The sequence below is a fragment of the Carcharhinus amblyrhynchos genome, chromosome 12, assembly GCF_965287045.1.
Source record: "Carcharhinus amblyrhynchos chromosome 12, sCarAmb.v2.hapA, whole genome shotgun sequence".
In the NCBI taxonomy this organism is placed as follows: domain Eukaryota; kingdom Metazoa; phylum Chordata; class Chondrichthyes; order Carcharhiniformes; family Carcharhinidae; genus Carcharhinus; species Carcharhinus amblyrhynchos.
Genome location: NC_137335.1, coordinates 85,046,586 through 85,074,005, shown reverse-complemented (window position 1 = coordinate 85,074,005; position 27,420 = coordinate 85,046,586). Strand labels below are relative to the sequence as shown.

Sequence of the window (27,420 nt, the reverse complement as noted above, 5' to 3'; positions counted from 1 at the left end):
AAGCTGAAAACTGATGAAAAATCATTACATTAGTGTACATTGCAGTCACATTCAAATGCTTAAAAATATGTGAAACCTAAAATGGAAGAAGCATGAAACAAATATCCGAATGGTAAACTTGCCAGGTCACTGGTGTTGAACACAATGCCAGGCACCTTTAAATTACCTGCGCCTGTAGATTTCAAACAGACTCCGGAGTTTGTAATCACATTGATAAACAGCTCAATAAGCAATGACAAATATTTAAAGAAATCATTCAGAATTTATAATTAACATACGTTCCCTTAAAGCTTACAAATTCCATGAGTAAAGCAGTCTGACCATAGCTAACAAGAAAAGTTAATGATAACATTAGATTAAGGGAAGAGACTTATAATGTTAGCAAAGCGAACACTAAACTGAGGATTTTAGAATTCAGAAAAGGATGACCAAGTAATTGGTGAGCAAATATGTGATTACACTCACGAGAGACATAAAAACATATTGTAAAAACTTTGCTTGGTATGTAAACAAGAGATTAGTAAAAGTAAGCATGGGTCCCTTCATGGCAGGGACAGGAGAATGGAGAATGGAATACAGAGACATCAATGAAATACCTTGTATCTTGAGAGTAGAACCCAGTAAAATACAATGGAGTAAAATGTACTTATTGAGTTTTATCTTTGAATGTAGTTTTCTAATCTACCGTAGCCATCTTGTACCTCACGCCTAAGTCATTTGCTTTGTTGCAATGCAAGAACCGAGTTTTATTCTTAGCAAGATCACTGTCAAACTCAATACAGAATTCTTGCACATTATGATCACACTTCTCTTTTACCACAAGATTACGAAATAATTTGGTCTAAAACAATTTGTTCCTTAACTGAATCCTTGGCATACTGATCTTTAAAAGTGATCTTGAATAATTTGACAAAATTGTCCTCCACAAGTTAGATTTTTTGATTCTATACAAAGATTAAAGCGTCCACGATGATTATATTCCTATTGTTACATGCTGCTGTTGTTTGGAGTCTATAAGCTCCACCCAGACTATTTTACACCTTCATCTTCCAAGCTAAGATATTTTCGCCCCTTCTTGTGTGGTCATTTTGTGATTTATGAACATTCATTGGGCAATATAAACATGCTGATTAGGAACAGGAGTGGGCCACACAGCACCTCGAACCTGCTCCATCATTTAATAAGATCATGGCAGATCTGATTGTAACCTCCTGCCTACCCCTGATAATCTTTCATCCCTTTGCTTATCAAGAATCCATCTACCTCTGACTTTAAAATATTTAAAGATTCTGTTCCACTGTCTTTTGAAAAATGTTCCAAAGACTCACAGATCTCTGAGAGAAAATAAAGTCTCCTCATCTCTGCCTTAAATGAGCAACCCCTTATTTTTAAACAATGATCTTAGTTCTAGATTCTCCCACAAGGGGAAACATCCTCTTCACATCTACCCCTCACGACCCCTCAGAATCTCATATCATAATTCACCTCTTATCCTTCTGAACTCCAGTGGATACAAGCTTAGCCTGTCCAGCGCTTCCTCATAAGACAATCTGATCATTTGTAAAGAAGTTGAATGGTCTACAACTGCTCATTGTATCTGTTGTTCGGGTTATGAAGCATTTAGAAAGGGAAATGTTATATTAACTTTTATTGCAAAGGGATTGAAATTTAAGAGTCTGGAAGGTACATTGCAATGAAACGAGGCCTTATTAAAATACACACCTTGTGAGCATCAAAACCAAGCATCTGGTTGGAGGCTTCCAAAAATTCACAACCCTCCCAATGAAGAAATTTCTCCTCAGTTCAATCCTAAATAGTTGACCCTTATCCTGTCTGAGTTCGAGTCTTCCCAGCCAGCCAAGCAGCCTCTCTGCACCTATCGAGTTGTCTATGTTTCAGTTAAATCGCTCCTCGTTCTCCAAATTATGGGTTCATTTTACTCAATCTCTCCTCATTGGCCAACCCTCAACCCTGGAATCAGCTGAGAATATTCTTCAATCCTTTCAAAGGCAAATAAATCTTTCCTGAGATAAAGATACTAGAACTGTACATAAATTGCAATTTCAGCAATACCCTATACGTTTACAGCGAGATTACTCCAACCCCTTGCAATAAAGGCTAACATTCCCTGTACTTTACTCGTGACTTACTGCAGCTGCTTGTTGAAGGGGTCTTGTGGTATGGCGGGTGGTGTGTCTGCCTTTAAGACAGAAGATCTGGATTCAAGTCTCACCCCAGGACTCGATGACCGTGGAATGTGTGTTCATTATGCTACCAAACAGGTAGATCATCAACCTGCCAATCGTCCCAACATACACCAATGGCAGATGGTAAGAGTGGGAGAGATTCCTGATCAGCCATGTGATGGACAGAACGTTGGGGCCTCCACCATAACTATCCATGGCTCCAGTCTACGATAAATGTGAAGGGGCATGTTGGCATAGCAACCCAGACTCTGAGCGAACTGGAACACACCATTGCCATCGCCATGTTAAATTCCTGTGATTTGTGAGCAGGGCATCTCAATCCTTTTTCCCAATAATACTTATTATTCTCTCACCTCTTAAAAATGTTCCACTTCTTTGTTCTTCCTTGTAAAATATTTTTTTTTAATTTTCCACACGGTATATCATCTGCCACCTTCTTGTTTATTCGCTAAGACTTCTTTATCCCTTGCAACCTCTTAGCCTTCATATTTTCACATCTAACTTTGTGTTGTCAGCAATCTGAAAAACATGCTCAATCCCTTCATCTTAGTCTTTGAAATAGATTTTAAATCACTGGGGCTCATCTTAGAATCCCTACAGAAAGAGGCCATTCGGTCCATTGAGTCCGCATGGACAACAATCCTACCCAAGCCCTATCCCCGAAACACCACACAAATCCCTCTAACCTACGCATCCCTGGACACTAAGGGGCGATTTAGCCCAGTCAATGCGCCCTAACCAAGCAACAAGCAACAAGCTGCCAGCCTAAAAGTAACCCATTTATTCCTTTTCCTCTGTTTTCTGTCCCTTCACCATTTCTCTGTCCACACTAATACATTACCCCCAATCTCACCAGCTCTAATCTGGTGTATTGCTTGGCACTTTATCGATTACAAATGCCAGAATTCTCCGACCTTGCCCCCAGCTGGGATGTTCCAATTCCACCGCAGTGAATGAAGCTTTGGCTGAGCGTCAAGTGTTCCATTCTTGCCAGTGGCGAAGAAAACAGTATCAGAAAATTCCAGCCACCGCATCCACTTGTTCTCCCATATCTTAAAGTCAATGAATTAATAAACCTGGGGTAAAAAGTTAGTCTCATTAATAATGATCAAGAAACTACCAGATTGTCATAAGGACCCATTTGGTTCGCTAACATCCTTCCGTGGAGGATATCTGCCACTTTTAACTGGCCTGACCCACTCGTGACTCCATACCGTGGTTGATTCTTAAAATGCCCTTTGCTATGGCCCAGCAAGCCACTCAGTTGCAGGTGGATCTCCAGCACTTACTCAAGAGCAATTTAGGATGGGTAATAATTACTGGCCTTTCCAGCGATGTTCACTTCCCAAGAAAAAAATGAGGAAAAATCATCCACCCTGCGAGTTACATCCTCAAAATCATTCCTAAATTCTGATGCCCAGAATTGGATACAATTTTACAGCCGCATTCCAGCAGGACTGGAAATTCCTGCCCTGGATCAACAGACATTTCTGTTGCCCACCCCTCACCCACTCCAATTCAGTGGCAGATGGGGCGGTAGAATTCCAGTGAATATTCCAATGTTTTATGAAAGTTTAAGAAAAACTTCCTGGCTTTTGCATTCTATGCCTCTATTTCTAAAGCTCAGGGTCCTTAGTAACCACTTTTATTAATCAGTCCTCCAAATATGTGCAAAATGCCCCAAGGTCTCACTCTTTGAACCCCTTCTAAAATTGTAACTTGAGTGCATTTATGTATATGTATTATGTATATGTGCATAAATGGTTATGTGTGTATTATACACAGTGTATGTGTACATGTTTGTATGTGTGCATGTGTGTATAGACATACATTTGTGCGTGTATATATTGGTGTGTATGCATATGTGTTTGTACATGTGTGTATATGTGTATTTGTGCAGACACATACATACATGTGTATATATATGTATATATGGGGGTATAGATATTTGTGTGTGTGTGTGTGTGTGTGAGAGAGAGAGAGAGATATTAAATCTTCAGAAAATTAAAACTCCAATAGCTTCCATTCCCTCATGTCTGACCTTCCTGGCCAGATTTTTTTTCCAAGCTGTATTCTACTTCATATTCAGACTCTTCAGGTTAAAACCAACCCCCCCCACCCTCCACTCCACCAGCCCCCACCCCCACCGCTCTGCAACATTCCAAAAGTGAGTTTTGAGAGTTACTGTTACAGTATAACTGGAAATCATTAAATATTCTTAGGGCCGAGCTTAAGAAATATAAATGCTTTCTGAGAATTTTCAGTTCCCAGGAAGAGCAGTAAAATGCCTACACTTACCCTGAAACCATTAAACTAATTTCAGATGGAACCTGTTAAATTTGCATGAACCAATTAGTAGTTAGCACTACTGCCTCACAGCACCAGGGACCCAGCATTCGATTCCTGGCTCGGGACACTGTCTGTGTGGAGTCTACACATTCTCCCCGTGTCTGCGTGGGTTTCCTCCGGGTGCTCCAGTTTCCTCCCACAGTCCGAAAGACGTGCTGGTTGGGTGCGTTGGCCATGCTAAATTCTCCCTCAGTGTGCCCAAACAGGCACCGAAGTGGGGTGACTAGGGGATTTTCACATTAACTTCATTGCAGTGTTAATGCAAGCCTACTTGTGACGCTAAGAAATGAGCTTTACTTCTGTCTTGGGTTAATTTTACTTCCTGTGTGGAATCCTCAGTTTGGATCTGGCTTTTGATGGGATTAAAAACTGCCTTAATGGAAGGATTGATGTGGAGATGCCGGCGTTGGACTGGGGTAAACACAGTAAGAAGTCTCACAACACCAGGTTAAAGCCCAACAGGTTTATTTGGTAGCAAACGCCACCAGCTTCCTGGAACTGTCCACCTGACCAAGTATCAGCGTTCGGAAAGCTCGTGGTGTTTACTACCAAATAAACCTGTTGGACTTTAACCTGGTGTTGTGAGACTTCTTACTGTGTTAATGGAAGGAACTCAGTTACTGTATTCCGCATGATGAGTTTATTCGATTTTACATTCCGCGATCAGTTTATTATGTAGTTATGTCTAGACAGACCACACTATCCACAAGTTTCCAGACCGTCGGTAATAGCCAGGGGCAGCCCACTGGCCTGAATTTAATTCTTAATACTGAAATTTTAGTAAAATACGTGAGTAGAATTAACCTCCCTACTGGCGAAGTGAGTGGCGCTCGTTCCCCCTTCAAAAAAAACCCATCGTGAACTGTGTTCAAACGGAGCCACTAATCGGAGAAGGAATAGGAAGGGATACCCCACCTGGGAGTTAAAAGATTCATTCGCACTTTTTTATTAATGTCGACGGGGTTGGGATCATTCTTCCCTTTTCTGCAGGGGGGAAGAGGTGTGTGTGTGTGGAGGGGGGCGGCGGGGGGAGGGGGGGATGGAGGACAGGGAGACGTTTAAATTGGGGAAAAACACGTGAATGCTAAAGAAAGTTGACTATAATTGGCAAATGTTTATATGCCACATTTTGGAAACTCTCCCACGCCAATAGCAGCCACAGATTGGAAACAAACATTACAAAGTCCCAATTCTGAACGAGGGAATTTCTCCCAGACACAATAGTTTTAAAATATTTTTTTGTAACAGAATAAATACAGAACGCAGCGAATAACTGTGTGTGTGTGTAAGAGAGAGATTATATAAAAGAGGTGATAGTCGTTATAAATATTCATCCTCTGGTATAGTCGCTTCTGTTTAATTCACTGTTAAAGTTATATGTCTGGAGCTTTGGGTTTGAGGATCTTATGTGAATATGATGATCGTATTAGCAATGGAATGTAATTACGTTAGACAAGTATGTGGAGTGTTGGCAGCCTTTGTTCAAATCAGATATTACAGTATCACATCATGACATTCTTTTTCCCTCTTCACATTGCCCCCTCCCTCTTTAAAGTCTCGTTTCGTAACGGTTTACGAAAGCTGCCTTTTTTTTGCTGTTGCATGGGTTATAGAATAGGTCAGTATTAAGCCGGGCTTCCCAACATCGCACCGTCTTACTTCAGACACACACAGAGAGACTGCGGAGCAGCACAGCAATCCGGACTTCACCCAAGTTCAACCCCAGCTCAGTCCACTGCTGCCTCTCATCTCCGGCTGCTGGGATTTCCTATCTGCAAAGGTTTGCCGTCCCTTCTCTAACTTCAGAGTTTGTTGCAAGCGATTTTTAGCGGGGATTTTAGTCCTGTTTTGTGTGTCACCCTGGGGTCCTTTATGAAGAGGAATTTGCTTTATATTTTGCGCGCATTTCGGATGCACTATTATATGTGAAAATATTAATCTAAAAATTAAACAGATTGTATATCATGTAACGAATGTCTAAACTTTCAATGGGATCCAGTTGGGAAGGTTTTGAGTGCAGAATGTCAGGTTTGAGATAGAGGAGAAGGTTGCTGAGGACATTACTGAGCTCAGTGCTTGTGCTTTGTCCCATTTTAAAGTGCCCGGTACTTTCACCTCTGCTCCTCTGTTTGGAGCGAGGGATTTGTCTCTATATTCCGCTCCGAGCACTCTGAGTTATTTCTGGAGGGCTGGGTTGTGTGAATTGGGGGGGGGGGGGTGGGGGGTGGTGGAGAAAAGTACATTAATTTCCAGATAAAAGTCCCAGAATCGATCATTGACTGGGCGCAATGTGAAGGGTGAGCCGGTGGGGTGGGGTGGAGCCCGGGGTGCTGCTCCTGTGTGAGGGCGGGGAATGGGGAGAATTAGCCACTCACTCCGCTTTAGATTTTGATTTCCACACTCAACACATACAGCGGAGATACAGTCAGAAAATTAAACAGACAATCACATAGACACACACAGACACACACACAGGCAAACACACACAGAGACATACACAGGCACACGGAGTCACACTATATATCAACTGTATACACACGGAAATATGAACCTTAGAGATAACTGTTCGTTTCATTTTTTTAAAAAAAGATATCTATAATAAATTTTAAGTAAAATTTTAATTACTGTATAAACTCCCGCAACCCAAAAATCCAGGGATCAAAACTCAAACATTTTAACCTATTGTTTCTTCTTTGTAAAGTTGTTACTTGCGGATGAAAGCCTTTTTAACTCAGATCCGCGGGCTGGATTGATGTATCTGACACTGGGAGTGCACCTCGTTTAAATGGCGAATTGCTCGCACGCTACGGGACAAGCTGGGAGCTGCAAACCTGTCTGCTCTTCCACGTGTAGTTAAGGGGAGTGAGTGTGCAGCACCCCCAGTGATCTCCGGCTGTCTGGAATCTGACAGGCTGCAGATCCGCAGTGTAGCCGCAAGGCGTCAGTGTAACACCATCTTCGAGCCCAAATCAGACAGAACTTTGACGAGTGAACTTTTAAAAAAGAGGGGTTTTCTCTTATTTTTAAAACAACCCTTTTCTCGAACCACAGCTAATGAAACATCACGCCGACTTTCACCAATATGTGAAAGGACAGTCACTAGGAAATAGTAAAATGATCTTATTTTGCTCTTTTCGTTGTTCTAATAAAAATAGGTTAATGACGGCAGCCCCAGTACATAAAACTGGAGGCGAATAACTATAAATCGTGTTTGCATTTGTGGTTTTAGCGAACATGAGAGTGAAATTAAAGAGTCAATGTGCAGCTGGTCATGGTAACAGATCTTTAACATATTGGAAACGTGGACAAAGGGCAACTTGAGTATCATCTTGCAGAGAGCAAGTTAAGAACAAAGATCCGAACAGCACAGGAACAGGTCCTTTCGCCCACCAAGTCTGTGCTGGCACGGGTGCCTCTCTAATCTAATATTTTCTTGCCTCTGCGTGGTCCATATCTCTCTATTTCCTGCCTATTCATGTATCTATCCTGGTGTCTCTTGAACGAATCTGTTTCCACTCCGGCAGCGTGTTCCAGGCATTCGCCACCCTCTGTGTGAAAAACTTGCCTCTTACATCTCTTATAAACTTTCTCCCTCTCACTCTCAACCTGTGCCCCCGAGTAATTGATCCTCCGACCCTGGGAACAAGGCTGACTATCCACTCTACCCAAGCCTGTCATAACCTTGTAAACCTTTACCAGGTTTCCCCTCTCATCCTCCGACGCTCCGATTAAAACAATCCAGGTTTGTTCAACCTTTCTTCGTAGTCCATATCCTCCAAACCAGGCACCATCCTGTTAAATCGCTTCACATGAATGAACTTAAAAAGTGGGGAACGGGAAAGAAATGATAGGCGAGAAAAATGCTGACTTCCAAAGTATCTTCAAAAGGCTTATAACATTCGGTGTAGTTTTTCTCCTGTGTGTATAGAGAAATTTGGGAAAGACAGGGTCTGTGATATATCTTTTCACGTTGTCCACTCCCACTGGGCAAACCTAAAGTCCAGGCTCGGTAATTCAATCCAGATTTTAGAATGTAGGGTTAGTTTTTTTTTCTAACTTTGAGGCAAGTACAGTTAGCTTCGAGCAGACTTTTACGAGCTGATCTAAGTGATGTAATGTGGAACAGAGGGAGCTCCTGCAGACATTCCCCCCACACCACCCCCCACACACACACCGCCACCGTCCCTCCGGCATCTGAGAGACAGTGGGGTCTTGGGGGTGGGGGGGTCGCCACTGGAGAGTGTGCGGTGTTATCAGTGCGGAGTAACCGGATTAACTGGCTAGGGGAATTAACAGATGCAGAAATGGATTGAGTTTGTAAATCTCCGCCACATTTTCCTCCAGCTAGTTCGAAGCCGACTAATTTACAGTTTGTGTGTCTGGGGCAGGGAACGAGAGCTTGTCGGATACGGGGGAGCGGGCGGGGGGGAGGATTGGGGGCTGATTATGGGCAGATATTGAGACTATATCAGGCTGGGATTGGGGAGAGGCTGTTCGTAAATGCAAGGATTTGGTAGCTGACTTGAAACATTCCAGCTGCTAGCAGGGGGAGGCAGCCATCCGCTTTCAATCTCAGTCCTGGTGTCCCTGGGTTTAGTGAGGAATAATTGGCCTGGGAGCACAGTTTACCTGCAGGAAAAAAGTCTCCTGGGGTTAGTTTGTTTGTAAATCGAGTCTTATCCAAAGAAAGATCATGTTAACCCCCCGGGATGTACTTTTAATTCTTCAGGGCATCTGAGCTGCGGCTTCTTTCGGTACCAGAGAGAGAGACAGTGACCCCCTCCTCTGTTACCAACAGAACTGCTGGCTGCCGTTGTGTCGGTGATCACTTGAGGTCTCCCCCATTCCCCAGGAAACTCGGGAGCTGCCCAGGGGGTGGCAGTGACTCAGGTCCGATCCAACCTCCACTATCCAGAGGACTGAGAAATCCTCGGGAAATTTGACTCCGGGCCCAGCGGCGAACTGCAAAACTCAACGTGGGTTTTCCATATGTTGGTCTCAGTAAAGCGAGTTAAAACTCGGAACGACGCTGTTCACCGACGGGAGAAATTCCATTCGATGTTTAATCCTCAATTTCTTTCATTCCAGCGCACCAGCAACATTTAGCACCCTTTTCTGTAGAACGAGGGAATGAATCCGAATTCTTTCCCTCTGGACAGGAACTGAGCCCCCACAGCGATTTTGCCACTCAGGACTATTTGTCACAAGATAAAAGCAAAATACTGCGGATGCTGGAATCTGGAACAGGAAATGCTGGAAAATCTCAATGGGTCTGAGGGAGAGAATGGAACCAACCTTTCCAGTCTAGATAACCCATGGTCAGAGCCGAGGCCAGCTCTGACAGAGGGTCATCTAGATTCCAAATGTTGACTCTATTCTCTCCCCACAGATGCTGTTGGACTTGCTGAGATTTTTCAGCTTTTGCTATACACCGCAAATTGCGAGGATGAGGTGAAGCAGCTGAGTTTTTACGCTGCCCTGAGACTCCCCTTTACATCCCAGATTTAACTGACTTTAAATTCCACCGTCTGCTGTGATGGGATTTGAAGCTGTGTCCCAGAACGGGGGATTTAGGATTACTCCTGGCTGTGATTTTGCCACCATCTCCCCCAGCTCTTTCTGGATTTCTGCCCACTGCTTACATTCAGCTCTCTCAATCTTATTGAAAATGTCCATTGTCAACTTGAAATACATTGAAATATTATTGTGATATGATATTACAATGATCTTGGCTTGGAGTAGGAGCCGTGTATCAATGACGGAAGTAGATATAATCCTCACTCCTCCCTCTTTTCCTGATTGGCAGAAGGGGTTAAAGGCAGTGAGGGGGTTTCCCTGCTCCAGGTTCAGTTCGGAGAAGGTGGTGCATTCCAGTTTCATCCCTTGGCCACACAGTCTAGACTGACACTCCCACTGCAGTACTGAGGAGGGGCTGCACTGTCGCTGGTGCCATCTTTCAGATCAGATGTTAAATTGAGGCCCTGTTGCTTCTCACGGATGAAAAAGCTCCCTTGACCAAGATTGCAAGTGGAGTAGGAGAATTCTCCCCCGGGGTCCTTGACCTACATTCATCCTGAAATCAGCTTCATTGAAAAAAGATCACCCGGCCATTATCTCGTTGCTGTGTATGGGATCGTGCTGTGCACCAATTGACTGCCACATTTCTTACACTACAACAGTGACTGCACTTCAAATGCAGTTAATTAACTATGGAGTATATTTGGCTGTGGAATGTGAGATCTAATTGAAATATTCTTTCTTGTCTGACTTACTCATTAAGTAGTCAGAGATCCCAAACTTCCAGTCCAGTTCAGTGCACGATAACTGGCCTCAGCATCCATAGGTTGGAAAAGGGAGAGAGGAATTGGCCAGGATTCCTGAACCTGATGGCTATTTAGTAACTACTGTCAGAGGTATCTGTATTTGTGTGTTAGTGAGAGGATGAGGGGGCTGAAGGGAAGAGCGGGGGCAGTGAGAGGAGAGAATGGTGCAGTTTATCAAATGAAGACAGGATTGGCCTGGGTTGTGATGCCTAGATGGGTGAATAGCTGACTTCCAGTCTTTACCAAAGCTCTGTATTACTCATCAAGATTTGGACTAAATGCCAAAAGGACAGTAGACATTGAGGGAGCGGTGAAGCAGTGAGAAGTTGCCAATTTCAGAAGGCAATTGGTGTGGACCGAGTTGGGGAGAGCACTGAGTCGGGTTGGGGAGTGGGTCAGTGTACATGGGAGAGGAAATTAGCTTGATTCAATCTGACAGTCACTTAAATAAAAACAGAAAATGCTGGAAACACTTAACAGTTCAGGCAGAGTTTGTAAAGAGCGATGCTGTGGAGTTAACTGGAAAAAAAGTAAGAGATGAAATGAGTTTCAAGCAAGTACAGAGACTGAGAATAGAGGCAGGGGAAGGACAAAAGAGAGCATTGGTTCGTGGGCAGATGGAAGGAGACATGAAATGACAAAAGCCAGAATGTGATGGTAAAGGGGACAAGTACAGAATGGATTGAAGTGTTGAGACAAAGTGTAAATGGAGAACAGTAGAAACATTGCCAACAGCTGTGTCTGAAAGAAATGGATTGTTAGCATCAAGAGTGTATTGATATTGTGGCAGCCACTGGAATTAATCTGCGGAGAGGAACAAGCTCATCTATGGTCACCTTGACCTGAAACATTAACTCTGTTTCTCTCCACAGCGGCTGTCTGACCTGCTGATATTTTTCAGCAGTTTTTATTCTTATTTCACATTTCCAACATCAAGAACTTTTTTTGCGTGTTGTTAGTTTGTGAATTATTTTGCCTCCAGAATGGTGGATTACAATGTTTGAAACATTGAACTAGAACATAAAGCAAGTCAGTCATGCCCAATACAGCCAAAGGTTAGTCATATAAATAAAATCCTTTTCTTAGTTGGAAACAAGCCATTTCAATAACCTTCCACAAACATCAGCCAGTCAGTGGCCAGTGTTTGATAACTTACAGATGCTCTTTGTGGAAACATTTTTTCAATTTTTGTTTTGAAAGGGATCAGTTGGGAGACACAGCCCCTTCATTGACCTCTGCCAACTTAGTAATACATTTCCCAAACATTTCCCTGGTCTTCAGTTTTTCTCTGAGCTGCCTGTGTATTTTGTGTTTTTGCACCTGGATACTTCTCTGTACGTGCAGGAGAGAGGGCGCATGTGGATGAATGTGTGTTAGATGATGGGACAGTGAGTGGGTGTGTAAGTGTGAACAAGTGAATGTGCAAGTGGGTGAGTGTGAGATAGCAAATGTGCGGACAGGTGAGTGTGCGAGGTGAGTGTGAGCAACCATGCAGGTAGGCGAGTGTCAGCAAGCATGCATGTGGATGTGAGTGAGTGAGCATGTGGGTGAGTGTGGATGGGTAGGTGAGAGTGAGTGGGTGAATGCGGGTGGGTGAATGAGCATGGGTAGGTGGGTGGGTGAGGGTGGGTGGATGGGTGAGTGATTGAATGTGAGGGGGTGGGTGAGTGAGTGTGGGTGGGCAGACGTGTGAGTGTGAGCAGGTGGATGTGTGAGTGTGAGTGAGCACGTGAGTGAGCAAGTGAGTGTGAGTGGGCAGGTGAGTGCAGGTGAGTGGCAAGGTGAGTGTGAGTGGGCAGGTGAGTGGCAAGGTGAGTGTGAGTGGGCAGGTGAGTGCAGGTGAGTGGCAAGGTGAGTGTGAGTGGGCAGGTGAGTGCAGGTGAGTGGGCATGTACAGAGAAGTATCCAGGTGCAAAAACACAAAATACAGGTGCAGGTGAGTGGGCAGGTGAGTGTGAGTGGGCAGGTGACTGCAGGTGAGTGGGCAGGTGAGTGTGAGTGGGCAGGTGAGTGCAAGTGAGTGGGCAGGCGAGTGTGAGTGGGCAGGTGACTGCAGGTGAGTGGGCAGGTGAGTGGGCAGGTGAGTGTGAGTGGGCAGGTGAGTGCAGGTGAGTGGGCAGGTGAGTGTGAGTGGGCAGGTGAGTGCAGGTGAGTGGGCAGGTGAGTGCGAGTGGGCAGGTGAGTGCAGGTGAGTGGGCAGGCGAGTGCAGGTGAGTGGGAAGGTGAGTGTGAGTGGGCAGGTGAGTGCAGGTGAGTGGGAAGGTGAGTGGGCAGGTGAGTGTGAGTGGGAAGGTGAGTGCAGGTGAGTGGGCAGGTGAGTGTGAGTGGGAAGGTGAGTGCAGGTGAGTGGGCAGGTGAGTGTGAGTGGGCAGGTGAGTGGGAAGGTGAGTGCAGGTGAGTGGGCAGGTGAGTGCGAGTGGGCAGGTGAGTGCAGGTGAGTGGGAAGGTGAGTGCAGGTGAGTGGGAAGGTGAGTGCGAGTGGGCAGGTGAGTTTGGGCAAGCAAATTGAGAGTGCGGGACTGGTTTTAAGAAGAGAGTTACATTTTCCAGCTTCTGAAGATAACAATGTCAAGAAAGTGAAAACCAGCGAAACTCTCCCTCTGGTTCCAGTGCAAACACCGAACAACACAATGTTTGTTTGTTTGTTTATTGTTCCAACGTGAGGTCCAAGTCAGAATGTGCTTCTCTGAAATGTTTGGTCAGGTAAAAAGTTGTTAAAATTTTCATTTCAATTCCAACAGTTTTATTTTCTTTGTAATTTCTGAATTTGTGTAAGATAAGTAAAACTGACGATAGCCTGCTTTGTAACATGCTGTTGACAGATTCTGGGCTGGGATATTCCCAGCACTCCAGAGATTAGCGATGCCCATGTTCAGAATGTCACCTTTCTGCTTCCAAAAATCCCCCTCCCCACTCATCCCAGAGTAACCACCTTCCGCTCCATCACTGGCAGCACTCCCACTCTCTCTCTCCCTCCCCCTGTCTCAGTATCACCTCTGCGTTGGAACCTGAGAAGGCCATCATTTCCTCTCAATCCATCATTGATGCACCTTTAACAAGAAAATAAATATTTAAATAACACCGTTCACAAACACAGGATATTCCAAAATGCTTTACAGCCAATGAGATGGTTTGATGGTCACTGTTGTAATGTAGGAAACATGGCAGCCAATTTGCACAAAGCAAGATCCCACAAATGGCTATGGATAAAGGCCAGATGATCAGTTTTAGTTATGTGTTCAAAGGATAAATGTTGGCAACTCTACTGATTTTTATAATCTCCTCAGAGGGTCTTTTTTGCATACAATCTCTCTCATTCTTTCCCCTTCAGTTGGATCTTGGGATAGTTTACTGTTAGAAGATGCCATATAAATGCAACTTGTTCTCATTTCATTCCATTTTGTTCCCATTGATTTGCTTGAATTTCAGGAGAGCCCAGGAAAACCCTGGGCAACTGACAGTCCGAACCCTCACAAGATCTCAACCAACTGGATCATTCTGAGCTAGCAAAATAATTACCATGATAATGCAGCATTCCCTCAGTACTACCTCTCTGACAGTGCCGCACACCCTCAGTACTGCCCCTCTGACAGTGCAGCACTCCCTCTGTGCTGATCCTCTAACAGTGCAGCCCTCCCTCAGTACTGCCCCTCTGACAGTGCTGCACTCCCTCAGTACTACCTCTCTGACAGTGCAGCACTCCCTCAGTACTACCTCTCTGACAGTGCTGCACTCCGTCAGTACTGCCCCTCTGACAGTACAGCACTCCTTCAGTACTGCCCATCTGATAGTACAGCACTCCCTCAGTGCTGATCCTCTGACAGTGCTGCACTCCCTCAGTATTGCCTTTCTGATAGTGCAGCACTCCCTCTGTGCTGATCCTCTAACAGTGCAGCACTCCCTCAGTGCTGCTCCTCTGACAGTGCAGCATTGCCTCAGCACTGACTCTCTGACAGCATGGCGCTCCTTCAGTACTGACCCTCTGACAGTGCAGCCCTCCCTCAGTGCTGCAAAGGGAGTATCATCCAGGATTCTGTTCCTCTGTCTCCGAGTGAAACTCATTCCGAGCTTCGGTTTGGAGTCTCACGCTGCCAGCAGACTGCAGTTATACTGCTGGTTATCTCACATTGTCATGTGAGAGCTCTGTGAGTGCTGTTTGAAATATACTGTGATCACTGATTACCTCTGTCCTGGCCTCATGAACAGTCTGAAATAATGTTCCTAATGAGGCTCTGTGCTCCAGTGGTCAGTCCAGATGTTATTAGAACATGGCTGTGCAGCTGACTGGTGTTACAGTTCAGCTTGCTCAGCTTCCCCAGGGGAACGAAACAAACCATTCCTCACTCCCAGTTTCAGGATACAACTCTGGAATTCTGCTCCCATTTTCATATTGATCTGCATCCTAAACCTGCCAGTGCTGTCTCAGAAGTGGTGGAATGAAACACTGTCATGTTTAAATTGTATTCATAACAAATCACCCATCTGGCCCCTGGTCAGATACAAAGCACTTATACAGTATGTGCTTAAAGCAGCCAAATGCTCCAAGGTGCTTCAGAGGAACGTAATCAGATAAAACAATATCTACCCAGGGTGACAGCGGGGGATATTAGTTCAGAACCGGAGAGGTTTAGGGAGGGAATTTAGGGAGGGAGTTACAGAGCTTAGGGTTCAGACAGTTGAGGGCACGGCCACCAGTGATGGAATGATGAAAATTAGGGATGCACAAGAATCCAGATCTGGAGGAACACACTGTTCTCCTGGGGCAGGGAAGGTCAAAGCGATAAGGAGGGGCAGGGCCAGGAATGGATTTGAACATAAGGATAATAATTTTGCAGAGCTTGATCCTCGGGATGAACTGGAGAAGCCAAGCCTCGGGCGGAGGTGGTTCTAAATTATGTGTGGAGCGAGGAACACTGCAGTTATACCTTTAAACTGCTGACAGTCAGACCCTGATTCTCATCCAACACGCTGGTATTTTTCTTGACTGGGCAGCTTCAGTGATGTCCTCGACACTAACACAGGACAGTGTTCTGACTCATTTATTTACTCCTTTGGCATGGTAACTCTGTGTGTCACCGCTGCCCACACCTCTTTGAATTCCAGGGAACTCCACGCTGCCCTGCAGTAATTACAAAGCCCCAAGTAGTATTGCAAATATTTGAACTGGCAGATAGCCTCAGTGACTGGTTTATCATTTATAATGCTGGAGTTTTTAAGACTGTGTTTTGACATTTATCTCAACTCATAAACACAATAGTTATTGGGTAGCACGGTGGCACAGCACCAGGGACCCGAGTTCGATTCCCAGCTTAAGTGACTATTTGTGTAGGGTCAGTACCTTCTCCCCGTCTCTGTATGGGTTTCCTCCGGGTGCTCTGGTTTCCCCCCCTGTGTTTCCTCTGGATGTTCTGGTTCCCTCCCACAGTCCGAAAGACATGCTGGTTAGGTGCATTGGCCATGCTAAATTCTCCCTCAGTGTATCCAAGCAGGCGCTGGAACGTGGCGACTAGGGGACGTTCACAGTAACTTCATTGCAGTGTTAATGTAAGCCTACTTGTGACACTAATAAACAAACTTTAAACTTTAACATTATGTTTAGCTGCAGGAGTGGGTTGTGCTTTCAGTTCTGAACAGAAAGGCAATAGATTCATTTCTCAAATCAAGGATTGGATTTTACGAGGTCCCAAGAAGTGTGTTTTGGTGGATGGAATGGGGATGAGGAGGGGAGGGGAGGCTGTGAAATCCAGTGGTTGGTGGTATTCTTGTTGCTGCTGGCATTTTGCCAGCAAGGTGGGAGATGGTAGATTGCTTTACCCACCTTAGGGATTATTGAGCTGGGTGGAATTTTGCCAAATTGAGATTGCGAGGTTGGCCTCATTGTGGGATGGCAGTAGGGTGTCATCCTGTCATCCTGATCAGGCATCCTGTGGCCCATAGAAGGCCCTTCCAGCGGCAAAGGCCTCCCCATGTTGAAAGACACGCCAGTTATGAGGACCAAATCCCTCTTGCCTCCCAGTAAGCCCCACAAACTTATCTTCATTCCAGGACTTCTCTATGTTTACCTGTCCTGGGTCTGTTGCAGTCCCAGTAGCCACCACCTTTCCCAGGGGCGCTATTCGGATTGGAGAGCTGTTGTCTCTCCAATTGGTTTGCAGCTCTTTGGAACAGGGTTTTGTCCTTTAATGAGGCAGAAGCTTCAACTGCAGACTGTTTGTTGTTCCAGTCCCATTTATAATGGGAAATAAGAAAATGGTAGAAGGACTGAATAGATATTTAGTGTTGTCTTTTCAGAAATACTTGTAAGTCAAGCTGAAAGGGAGGGAGGAGCTCCAAGCAACTACAATCACTCAGGAAAAGGTACTGAGTAAACAATTAGATCTAAAAGCTACCAAGGTGTTAAGACCTGATGGACCTCATCCTAGATTCCTAAAAGAAGTGACTGCTGAGACAGTAGATATACAAATATCTACAAATACACAAAATGAAAAAGAATGGCTAAAGTAAACATTGGTCCTTTAGAGGACAAGATGGGGATGTAATAACTGGAAATGAGAAAATGGCTGAGGCATTGAACAGATATTTTGTGTCAATCTTCACAGTGGAAGACACAAATAATATGCCAAAAATTGATGACAGGAAGGCTATGGCAGGTGAGGACCTAGAAATTATCGTTATCACGGAAGAGATATTGTTGGACAAGTTAATGGGGATAAAGGTAGTCAAGTCTCCTGGTCCTGATGGAATGCATCCCAGGATACTAAAAAGGATGGTGGGAGAAATACCAAATGCATTAGTGGTAATTTACCAAAATTCACTGGACTTGGGGTGGTTCCTGCAGATTGGAAAACAGCAAATGTGACACCACTGTTTAAAAAAGGAGGTAGACAAAAGGCAGGTAACTATAGGCTGGTTAGCTTAACCTCTGCAGTAGGGAAAATGCTTGAATCTATCATTGAGGAAGAAATAGCGAGACATCTGGATATAAGTTGTCCCATTGGTAAGACGCAACATGGGTTCATGAAGGGCAGGTCATGTTTGACTAATCTGGTGGAATTCTTTGAGAACATTACACGTGCATTGGAGAATGGGGAGCCTGTGGATTTGGTGTATCTGGATTTCCAGAAGGCATTTGACAAGGAGCCGCACCGAAGACTGCTACGTAAGATAAAGGTGCGCAGTGTTCTGGGTAATGTACTAGCATGGATATCGGGTTGGTTAACGAACAGACAGCAAAGAGTGGGGATAAGTGGATGTTTTCCTGATTGGCGATCAGTGACTAGTGATGTGCCTCAGGGGTCAGGTTTGGGACCACAATTGTTTACAATTTACATAGATGATTTGGAGTTGGGGAACATGTGTCATGTGTGAAAATTCACAGAGGACACTAAGATAGGTGGCAGAGCAAAGTGTGCAGAGGATGCTGAAAGTCTGCAAAGGGATATAGATAGTCTAAGTGAGTGGGTGACGGTCTGGCAGGTGGAGTACAATGGAGTGCCAAGTAGGGTGGTGGAGGCAGACACGCTGGGATCGTTTAAGACTTATCTGGATAGTCATATGAGCAGACTGGGAATGGAGAGATACAAACGAATGGTCTAATTGGACCAATGAGCAGTGCAGGCTTGGAGGGCCGAAGGGCCTGTTTCCTGTGCTGTACTGTTCTTTGTTCTTTGTTGGTAAATGTGAGGTCATCCATTTTGGTAGGAATAACAGCAAAATGGAATATTATTTAAATGGTGAAAAAAATTGCAGTATGCTGCTGTGCAGAGGGGCCTGGGTGTCCTTGTGCAGGAATCTCAAGGAGTTGGTTAGTAGGTGCAGCAGGTAATTAAGAAGGCAAATGGAATTTTGTCCTTTATTGCTAGAAGGATGAAGTTTAAAAACAGCAAGGATATGTTGCAGCTGTATAAGGTGCTGATGAGACCGCACCTGGTGTACTATGTACAGTTTTGGTCTCCTTACTTCAGAAAGGATATACTGGCACTGGAGATTCACTAGGTTAATTCCAGAGTTGAGAGGGTTGGCTTATGAGGAGAGACTGAGTAGACTGGGGCTATAATCATTAGAATTCAGAAGAATGAGGGGAGATCTTATAGAAATATATAAGACTATGAAGGGAATAGGTAAGATAGAAGCAGGGAAGTTGTTTCCACTGGCGGGTGAAATTAGAACTAGAGTGCATAACCTCAAAATAAGGGGAAGCAAATTTAGGACTGAGTTGAGGAGGAACTTCTTCACACAAAGTGTTGTGAATCTGTGGAGTTCCCTGCCCAGTGAAGCAGTTGAGGCTACCTCGTTGAATGTTTTTAAGACAAGGATAGATACACTTTTGAACAGTAAAGGAATTAAGAGTTATGGTGAGCGGGCGGATAAGTGGAACTGTGTCCACAAAAAGATCAGCCATGGTCTTTGAATGATGGAGTAGGCTCAGGGGGCCAGATAGCTTACTCCTGCTCCTAGTCCTTGTAAAGAAACATAGATAGCTTAAGAGCAAGCTATATGTGTCAGTTGGGCTATAATGTGTCAACACATGAACTTGAAGAATAAAGCATTATACTATTTAAACAAAGAAAGATGTGGGAATCCTGGTGCATGAATCACAAAAAGTTAGTATGGAAGTACAATAAGTGAATCAGAAGCCAAATGGAAAGTTGTTGTTTATGGCAAGGGGAATGGAGTGTAAAAGTAGGTAAATCTTGCTGCAGTTGCATGGGTCAGTGATATCTGTACTATTGTGTACAATTTTTGTTCTCCCTACCTGAGAAAGCGTACAATTGCACTTGAAGAAGTTCAGAGAAGGTTTCCTTGGCTGAATCCTGGGATGAAGGGATTATATTATGAAGAAAAGTTGGACAGGCTGGGTCTGTATCCACTGAAGTTGGGAAGAATGAGAGATAATCTTATTGAGCTATATAAGATCCTGAGGGAGCATGACAGGGTGGATGCTGAGAGGATTTTTCGCCTTGTGTGAGAGAAGAGATCTAAAGGACGTAGTTTACAGTTCAAGGGTCTCCCATTTAAGGAGATAGGGAATTTTTTCTCTGAGTATTATTAGTCTCTGGAATTCTTTTCAACACAGAGTGACAGAGTCTGAGTCTGGTGCGTACCTGTGTGTCTGTGTGTGTGCGCATCTGTATGTGTGCATGTGTGTCTCTGTGCATGCAGATTTATTTGTGTGTGTGTGTGCCTATTCATGCACATGCATGCATGCGCACGTGCATGTATATATGTTTGTGTATGCATGCATGTTTGTGGATATTACAGTCAAGTTCACACCTGATACAGACTAAGATACAGCCACTACTTAAATGAGCCCATTCTTCAATCTGACTGTGTCTCTTCAATTTGCCACTGTTGAGTTTTTCTCTTTCCTTTCCAGATTCATTCATGCACTTGTGAGTCCAGCGAGCGAAAATGAAGAATAGGCTATGCCTAACAGTTGCTGCTGTGTTCGCAGCTCTATTTGCTGCCTCGGTGGAAGCTCAAGGTAATGTCTCTTTTCCCTCCAGCCACTCCTGCACAGAAGTGGTACAGGACCAATGCCTACAGGCTAAGCAAGGATGATGACCACTTCTTTTCCCTAGCTGATGTACGTCAAATCCACCTCCATGGCAATATAATCCTCCTGGGGGTGGAATAAAACCAAAGTTCAATCCAACTTTTCTCTAGTAGAATTGAAGAAATGGTTCTTCTTCATGACATATCAATTTGCCATTATTGCATTGCTTATCTGTTTGCTATGTTTTCATATGAATAATTTTATTCTTAACAGGTTGTGTTAAACTCTACAGTAAAGTCAGAGCCATTTGACTGATCACTTGAAAACATTAAAGAAAGTTTGAGTGAAGATCAATTATCACATGGATTCAACTTTGTATTTTAAAGCAATATGATAAAAATTTTCTTTTGAATATGTTTTAATAATCATGCTTTAATTTATCTTCTTTTCCTACTGTATGGGTAACACAGCAGCAAAATCTGTCTACTCACTGTACAAACAAAATTGCCAATGTAGTGAACTGATTTCTTGACATTGATGATTCTTGCAAAGTTACTAGAAACTCAGACCAAAGTGATTCTTTTTCACAGTTTTCACAATGTCACTCACACACATGTGAGAGCACCAGAGGAATTTTTGCTCACACGTTTCCTTTAAACATTTCTGGTAGAATGTCGACCCTTCGGATTACCTTTTATGTTTTTCTCCAGCACACTTTATTTCAAACCAGCGTGAAATGCAATATTTATCCAAGATGTTACTTAATGAAATATATGACTCAGCATGAGGCTTGATTGCATGCTTAAGAAAATGGCATGAATTTGGATAACTTTCTGTGGAACTGACAATTTGATACCTGGTGACCCAGATTCGGAGGGGAAATTATTCTGTCAGGTTACTTGGACCTTTGTTCTAACTGTCAATGTTCACAGTCTCCAAACCAAAACACTGAAAAAAATTATACCAGTAGTTTCAGTTTTACCTGATAAGGAGTGCAGGGTGACCAACAATCTGGACACACTGTATTGAACCAAAACCTTCGGACTTAGCAGCAGATTGGATGCATTCCAATAGGAGCTTGCTGATCCTCCCTGACTGCAATTACTGTCCTTATAAGGAGAGATCCACCTCTTTCAAAGCACTGATTAAATGGAGAATTACTGCAGTCACAATGTTGACTTGTACTCATAGCAGTGTCTTTGCAGTCTCTTCATCAGCATGACGTAAATGGAGCTAATTTTAATTCTTTTTAAAGGACCGAGTTTCCCATGCTTTTGTCAATCGCAAAAACAAGATAAAACTTTATCCGAAATGGTTATGACTCACCACTGATAAATAAATCTCTATAACATTGTTGCAGTGAAGTGACTGGCAAAAAAAACCACTTCTTCTTAGGTAAGGATCAAGGATGACTTGCTTCCGCACTAAACATGAGGAGTCCAATGTGGGATTTCTGGCCTCCCTGGAGACTTAGGAATGATCTTATAGAGACCTATAAAATACTGAGGAGCATAGATTAGCTAGATAGTCAACATCTTTTCCCAAAGGTAAGGGAGTCTAAAACTAGACAGCATAGGTTTAAGGTGCTGGGGGAGAGATACAAAAGGGTCCAGAGGGGCAAATTTTTCATACAGAGGGTGGTGAGTGTCTAGAATGAGCTGCCAGAGGTAGTAATGGAGGCGGGTACAATTATGTCTTTTAAAAAGTATTTGGACAGTTACATGAGTAAGATGGGTATAGAGGGATATGGGCCAAATGCAGGCAAATGGGACTAGCTTTGCGGTTAAATAAAAAGGGCGGCATGGACAAGTTGAGCTGAAGGACCTGTTTCCGTGCTGTAAACCTTTATAACTCTATGACTCTGTCGCTGGTGGAGCAGGCAATGGTTTGGAGGAGTGGGTGGGTGGAGTGCTCAGGTTGCCATGGTTCCTTTCCTTGTCTGAAAAAAAATCTGCAAAGCCACTAACTTACGTAATAGGCAAAATACTGTGGATGCTGGAATCTGAAACAAGAGTTGAGGGCACTGGGAAAACTCATAGAATCCCTATAGTGCAGAAGGAAGCCATTTGGCTCATTAAGCCTGCATTGACAACAATCCCATCCAGGCTCTACCCCCGCAACTCCACATATTTATTCTGCTAAATCCCCTGACTTAAAGGGACAATTTAGCACGGCCAATCAACCTAGCCTGCATATCTTGGGACCATGAGAGGAAACCGGAGCATCTGGAGGAAGCCCATGGAGACATGGGGAAAATGTGCACACCCCACCCAGACAGTGTCCAGAGGCCAGAAATGAAACTGGGTCCCTGGCACTGTGAAGTACCATGCCAACATCTACCAGGAGAGATTTTTCGGGTACATAGACTCTTTGTCAGAACTGAAGGGAGGGAGAATGTATTGGAGCTGTAGAAATTGCAACAATAAGTGCCAACTTTAAGAACAAAAAGCAGGGAACCTGTGGTGAGGGGAGAGGGGTGTTTCGCATAGAGATGGTCCATATATGGGATGTTTCTAAGAAAGAAGGGGGAGTGGGGTAAGAAGGAGCAGAATCTGAACATTTCATAATGCATTTGCAGCGTATCCTAATCCCTTTATAATATATTTGCATGCATTAAATTGCTTCTCACACAATCTATAAATTTCATAGAATGATACAGTGCTGAAAGAGGCCATTCAGCCCTTCCTGTCTGTGTTGGATCTCTGAAAGAACTATCTAAATTAGCCCCACTCCTCTGTTCCCATAGCATTGCATTTTGTTTTCCCGTTGTAAGTATGTGTCTCATTCCCTTGAGAAAGTAACGATTGAATTAGATTCCATCGCCCTTTTCAGGCAGTGCATTCCAAAACGTAAGATCGTCATTTGCCAGCTATCTTTAATATATCTGTGCCCTCTGGTTACTGAACCTCCCATCAGTCGAAACTGTTTATTCTTATTTATTAAATGTGTCTTCTCCGTAAGAGGAATGAATGAGCACATTAAACAAATACAGCAGTGATGGCTTCGGGGCACAAGTCATGACCGCAAAATGCATGGGATAGCGGCAGAATGTGAAGGATTTCTCAATGTTTATTCACGGTTTGCCAACAGTTGGAAAGTGTTTGGAAATGCCTTCAGCAAGGTCAGTCGTGGATCGCCTATCTGTTTAATCATATAGAGTCACGCTGTTGCTTTTTTTCCCCTTAAGCAGGGGAATGCACTGAAATAGGTCACGGTTGTTTAGGAGTTTCATTCTTATTTCACAGGGCTGTGCTGTATTGTATTGCGTGCGTGACTGAGACATGCATTATATTGCAGCATAACAAAAGTGCAACTTTTGAGTTTTCAGAGGAGGAACGGGTTTAAGCTGCAGAACATTCTCTGATACAAAGGTTCTGGCAGCACTAGGACACAAACCACTCGCTGCAAACTAATATCTCCCCCCAGAAGAAGATGCTTTGAGGTCTTCTCGTTGATGGACAGAAGGAGCAGCAGCAATAGACAGGGGGTGGGGGGATGGAGAGCGGGGGCGCGCCATGCCCAGCCTTGGGCACGCGCTCCCATTGTGGCACGCGCTTTCGCGGGAACGCGCGGGGATGGGAAGAGGTAGTCAAAGGACGAGGCAGATTCTTAACAATCCCCAAATTATTCTGCGGGCAGTGTAAACATTCAGCTCCAATAGCTTTCAAAGTCATTCCTTAAATAGAATACTTTTCTTAAAAAAAATAAAAAATGACATTCGATGTAATTGTGTTTAAAATGATTGACCACATCCCATGGTCAAGCTTCATTGAATAGTCGGTATAAATTTATTGGGGACATTGACCTGCCTACAGGTAGTGGGTCTGTGTCAATGCGGAAAATGCTACGAATGCGCTAAGTCTTCACTGAGAAATATTGGCACTTGGGGTTTCTATATTTCTAGACATTGGGGAGGTGAGAAAGAACTCGGATGATTGTAACAATGAATGAAAAGTGATTGGGTTGAGTGAATACCATTTCTTTTCACACACACGAATAGTTTTTCCGTAAAGAACTCAATGTTTGGACACACACAGAGGCTCTGAGTTTGTTTTGTTAAACTCCATCACCCCGCTTCGTGCCCGGGGGAGCGGGGGAGGGTGATGTTCTGTGCGATTTTAACCAGCTTTAACGTTTCCGTCGGATTTTTCACCGAGACGCGGGGCCCCGCGCCGTCGCCGGGATTTCCGAGTGAGCATCGGCGAGATGGGGAGTGAATCGCGGCCAGTTCACTCTCCCCCTTCCCCACTCCAGGGGGCTCACTGACAGGAGTCAGTGAAAGTCTGGACTCCCTCCGCGACACATTTGCCCCAATTTAAAACACACACACACTCAGGTTGGTAAAGCTGCATTTATTTCCCCCTAACAATATTTTAATGACAAAAATTGCTATTATATTTTTTAAAAATTTCAATGTTTGCTCAGCTCAGTTTTGTCTACCTTTGCATTAAATTTGTCCTGAGCTGTAGATCTTGGAAACAAGAATGATATTTTACAATGATATTCTTTCCTGAACACTAATACAAAGATTACTCCTTCCAAACTTATATTAACAGTGATTTATGCATGTGAGTTAGTGATGTATTTAGAGCATGTTTAATCCACCTTGCACTTCAAAAAAATAATATTGATAAGGAAACAACCCAGCCGAATTATTAATGTTTGATTTCTTTATTTGTCACCACGAGAGTTAAATATAGACTCGAACCCATGCACTTTACACCGTGATGCACGTGTAGTCCTTGCTCCAATTGATAAACACAGCCAGTCAGTGCATGCACACTTGCAAGAACGGGAATATCATTCTAAAATATGTGGAAAAGTCTTTTGTGTTCAAGCTTTCGTTGTGTGAGGGTGGAAACTCGTCATCAGTTTCGATCTGCATGAGTGTGAGACACTAATAAATGTGAACAACCAGTCTCTAATCTCAGGTTTCAAATCCATTTGTCTCCGAATGTTTTATTTTAATATGTCCTGAATTTTGTCACAGTGCTTCTGTGTGTACAGGGATCCTGTATTTTGCGAGTGACGGGGCGGACGGGGGAGGGGGGGGGGTGGGGGGCGGTGGATGGGATCTGAAACACCCTCGGGATGTGCAGGGAGAAGGAGGGACAAAGTGGGAACAATTTAACCACTCTCCAACTACCCCGCCCCCCTCTCCCCCTCCTCACCATCCCGGAATCTGACTGGTGTGGTTTTAAAAACCATGCCCCCGCACCCAAATTTCTGTCCGTTGAAATCTCAGGCGAACAATATTGGGAAGGTGCGAACTTTAGGCAACAAAAGGAGGCCATTCAGATCTCCTCCCCCCACCTCCCCTTCCAATTAGATGGTCATCAGCTGATGAAGGAGCAGCGCTCCAAAAGCTCGTGATTCCAAATAAATCTGTTGTACTTTAACGTGGTGTTGTGAGACTTCTTACTGTACCCAGCCCAGTTCAATTCGATGGTGGTCTGTATCTTAACGCCACCTAATCCTTTTGGTCCCGACTCTCCATGTCCAGAAAAATCTCCCTCTCTCAGTTTTTTTGCGATTCCCCCATCCCCTGTTTGGGGGGCGACAGTTCCAGTTTTTCATTGCCCGTTTGGGCGAATTGCTTCACACTCGCAAGAGCCTCTCGTTCTAATATTATGCACTGCCCGCCTTCCGCAGAGGAAATACACCAAATCCCCAAGTAATCTTAAAAGAGACGTTCCACTCGATTGCATGGTTTACCCGCCCGACATCTGAGGTTAAAATGAATTGGGTGCTAGTTTGTGACATGACGCGAGTACCGCAGAAAGACAGATCCTAAACACAGTGAAATACAGGCAGACTCTGATTATATTACAGAAGTACTGTTGTCCACAGCACCCGCGTTTCTTTGTGGAGGTCCCCGTGAATGTCTTGCCGTGTCTCTGGCTGTGGATTCTGTGACTGTGAAAAAGCTTGTCTGTTCAAATGTTGTGAGTGTTTCAGTGACACCCAGAGAGATCTCTTTCAAACACCAGCAGGTGCTTTGAGGATTGCCAATGTGTAGCCTGGTTTACAAATTAACAGCATCTTCTCCTGATTTCTTTCAATACAGAAGCTTTAACAAATTATCAGAAGATTATGCAGTACTGGTTTGCGTGTGTGCACCTTTTTGTAATTAGACTAACTTTTTATGTCAAGCTGGTGTTTAAACTCAGTGGGCCATTCACCTTCGTTGCTTAACTATTTAAAAAAGTCAGTCACTATTTTGTGTTCATATTACCACAGATCTGAAAACAAATAATTGTAATTTTCCATCATTCAGCTTTTAGTTGGACACCAGGCTGACAATGATGCTAATAATGCATTAAATGTAATGATCGATTGACTAAAATGATTATCGATGTTGTATACAATTAGTCTTTCTAGTGAAAAAAGGACAGCTCCCATCAACACTAGGTGTTATGAAGTGTCATTAAAATATTTTAACTAGATTTTTAAAAGTTAGTTCAGTGAAGTAACTGAAAGAAATTGGAATCAAATCGTGGTCAATTTGGTAACTGAATTAATATGTTTTCAATTATGTATGAGAGAGAGAGACCTTTTACAATCAATTTTTCAAGATTAGTGAAAGTTGCATTGCAGTTTTTTTTAACAACTAATTGGACATCTTGAATTCCCTAACTTTCAGGCAAGGTGTGAAGTTTAAAATCTACCGTTCTGGCGAGTAATTTGACAAGCTTTGTATTGAGTACAGAAAGCATGCAATGATCAAAACTTGACCCGGATTGATTGTTTGGGTTACTGTATCTATGTCGCCGCTCTACCTTTACTTGGATGTTATTAATCGTTGTTTTATCTTTTTTTTTGTTTCTTGCTGGCAACTCGTGAACTGCCCCTGAAGGTGCAAAACCCAATGTCTTGTGGCTCTCTCCTTGTGCTGTTTATATTTCATGTCAATATTAATTTGTGTTCACGTCAGCTTTTGACACTTGTGTTATATGGTCTTCTGTACCTGCCAACAATAGACATCAAACTCCTAATGTTTATTGTTGGAAACAAATTTATGCAAAGATGTAGGTTTCGAAACGCT

General features: G+C 43.8%; 1 protein-coding gene across 1 annotated transcript in view; it reads left to right on the top strand.

Moving 5' to 3' along the window:
• Positions 1 to 6,180: 6,180 nt before the first annotated feature.
• Positions 6,181 to 27,420, top strand: part of col12a1a (collagen, type XII, alpha 1a) — a 257,960-nt gene continuing 236,720 nt past the window's right edge. Inside the window, exons 1-2 of the mRNA XM_080200857.1 lie at positions 6,181 to 6,336; positions 20,256 to 20,363. Of these exons, the coding sequence (XP_080056983.1) occupies positions 20,291 to 20,363 (73 nt within the window). The 5' untranslated portion in view covers positions 6,181 to 6,336; positions 20,256 to 20,290. The remainder of the gene's footprint in view (positions 6,337 to 20,255; positions 20,364 to 27,420) is intronic.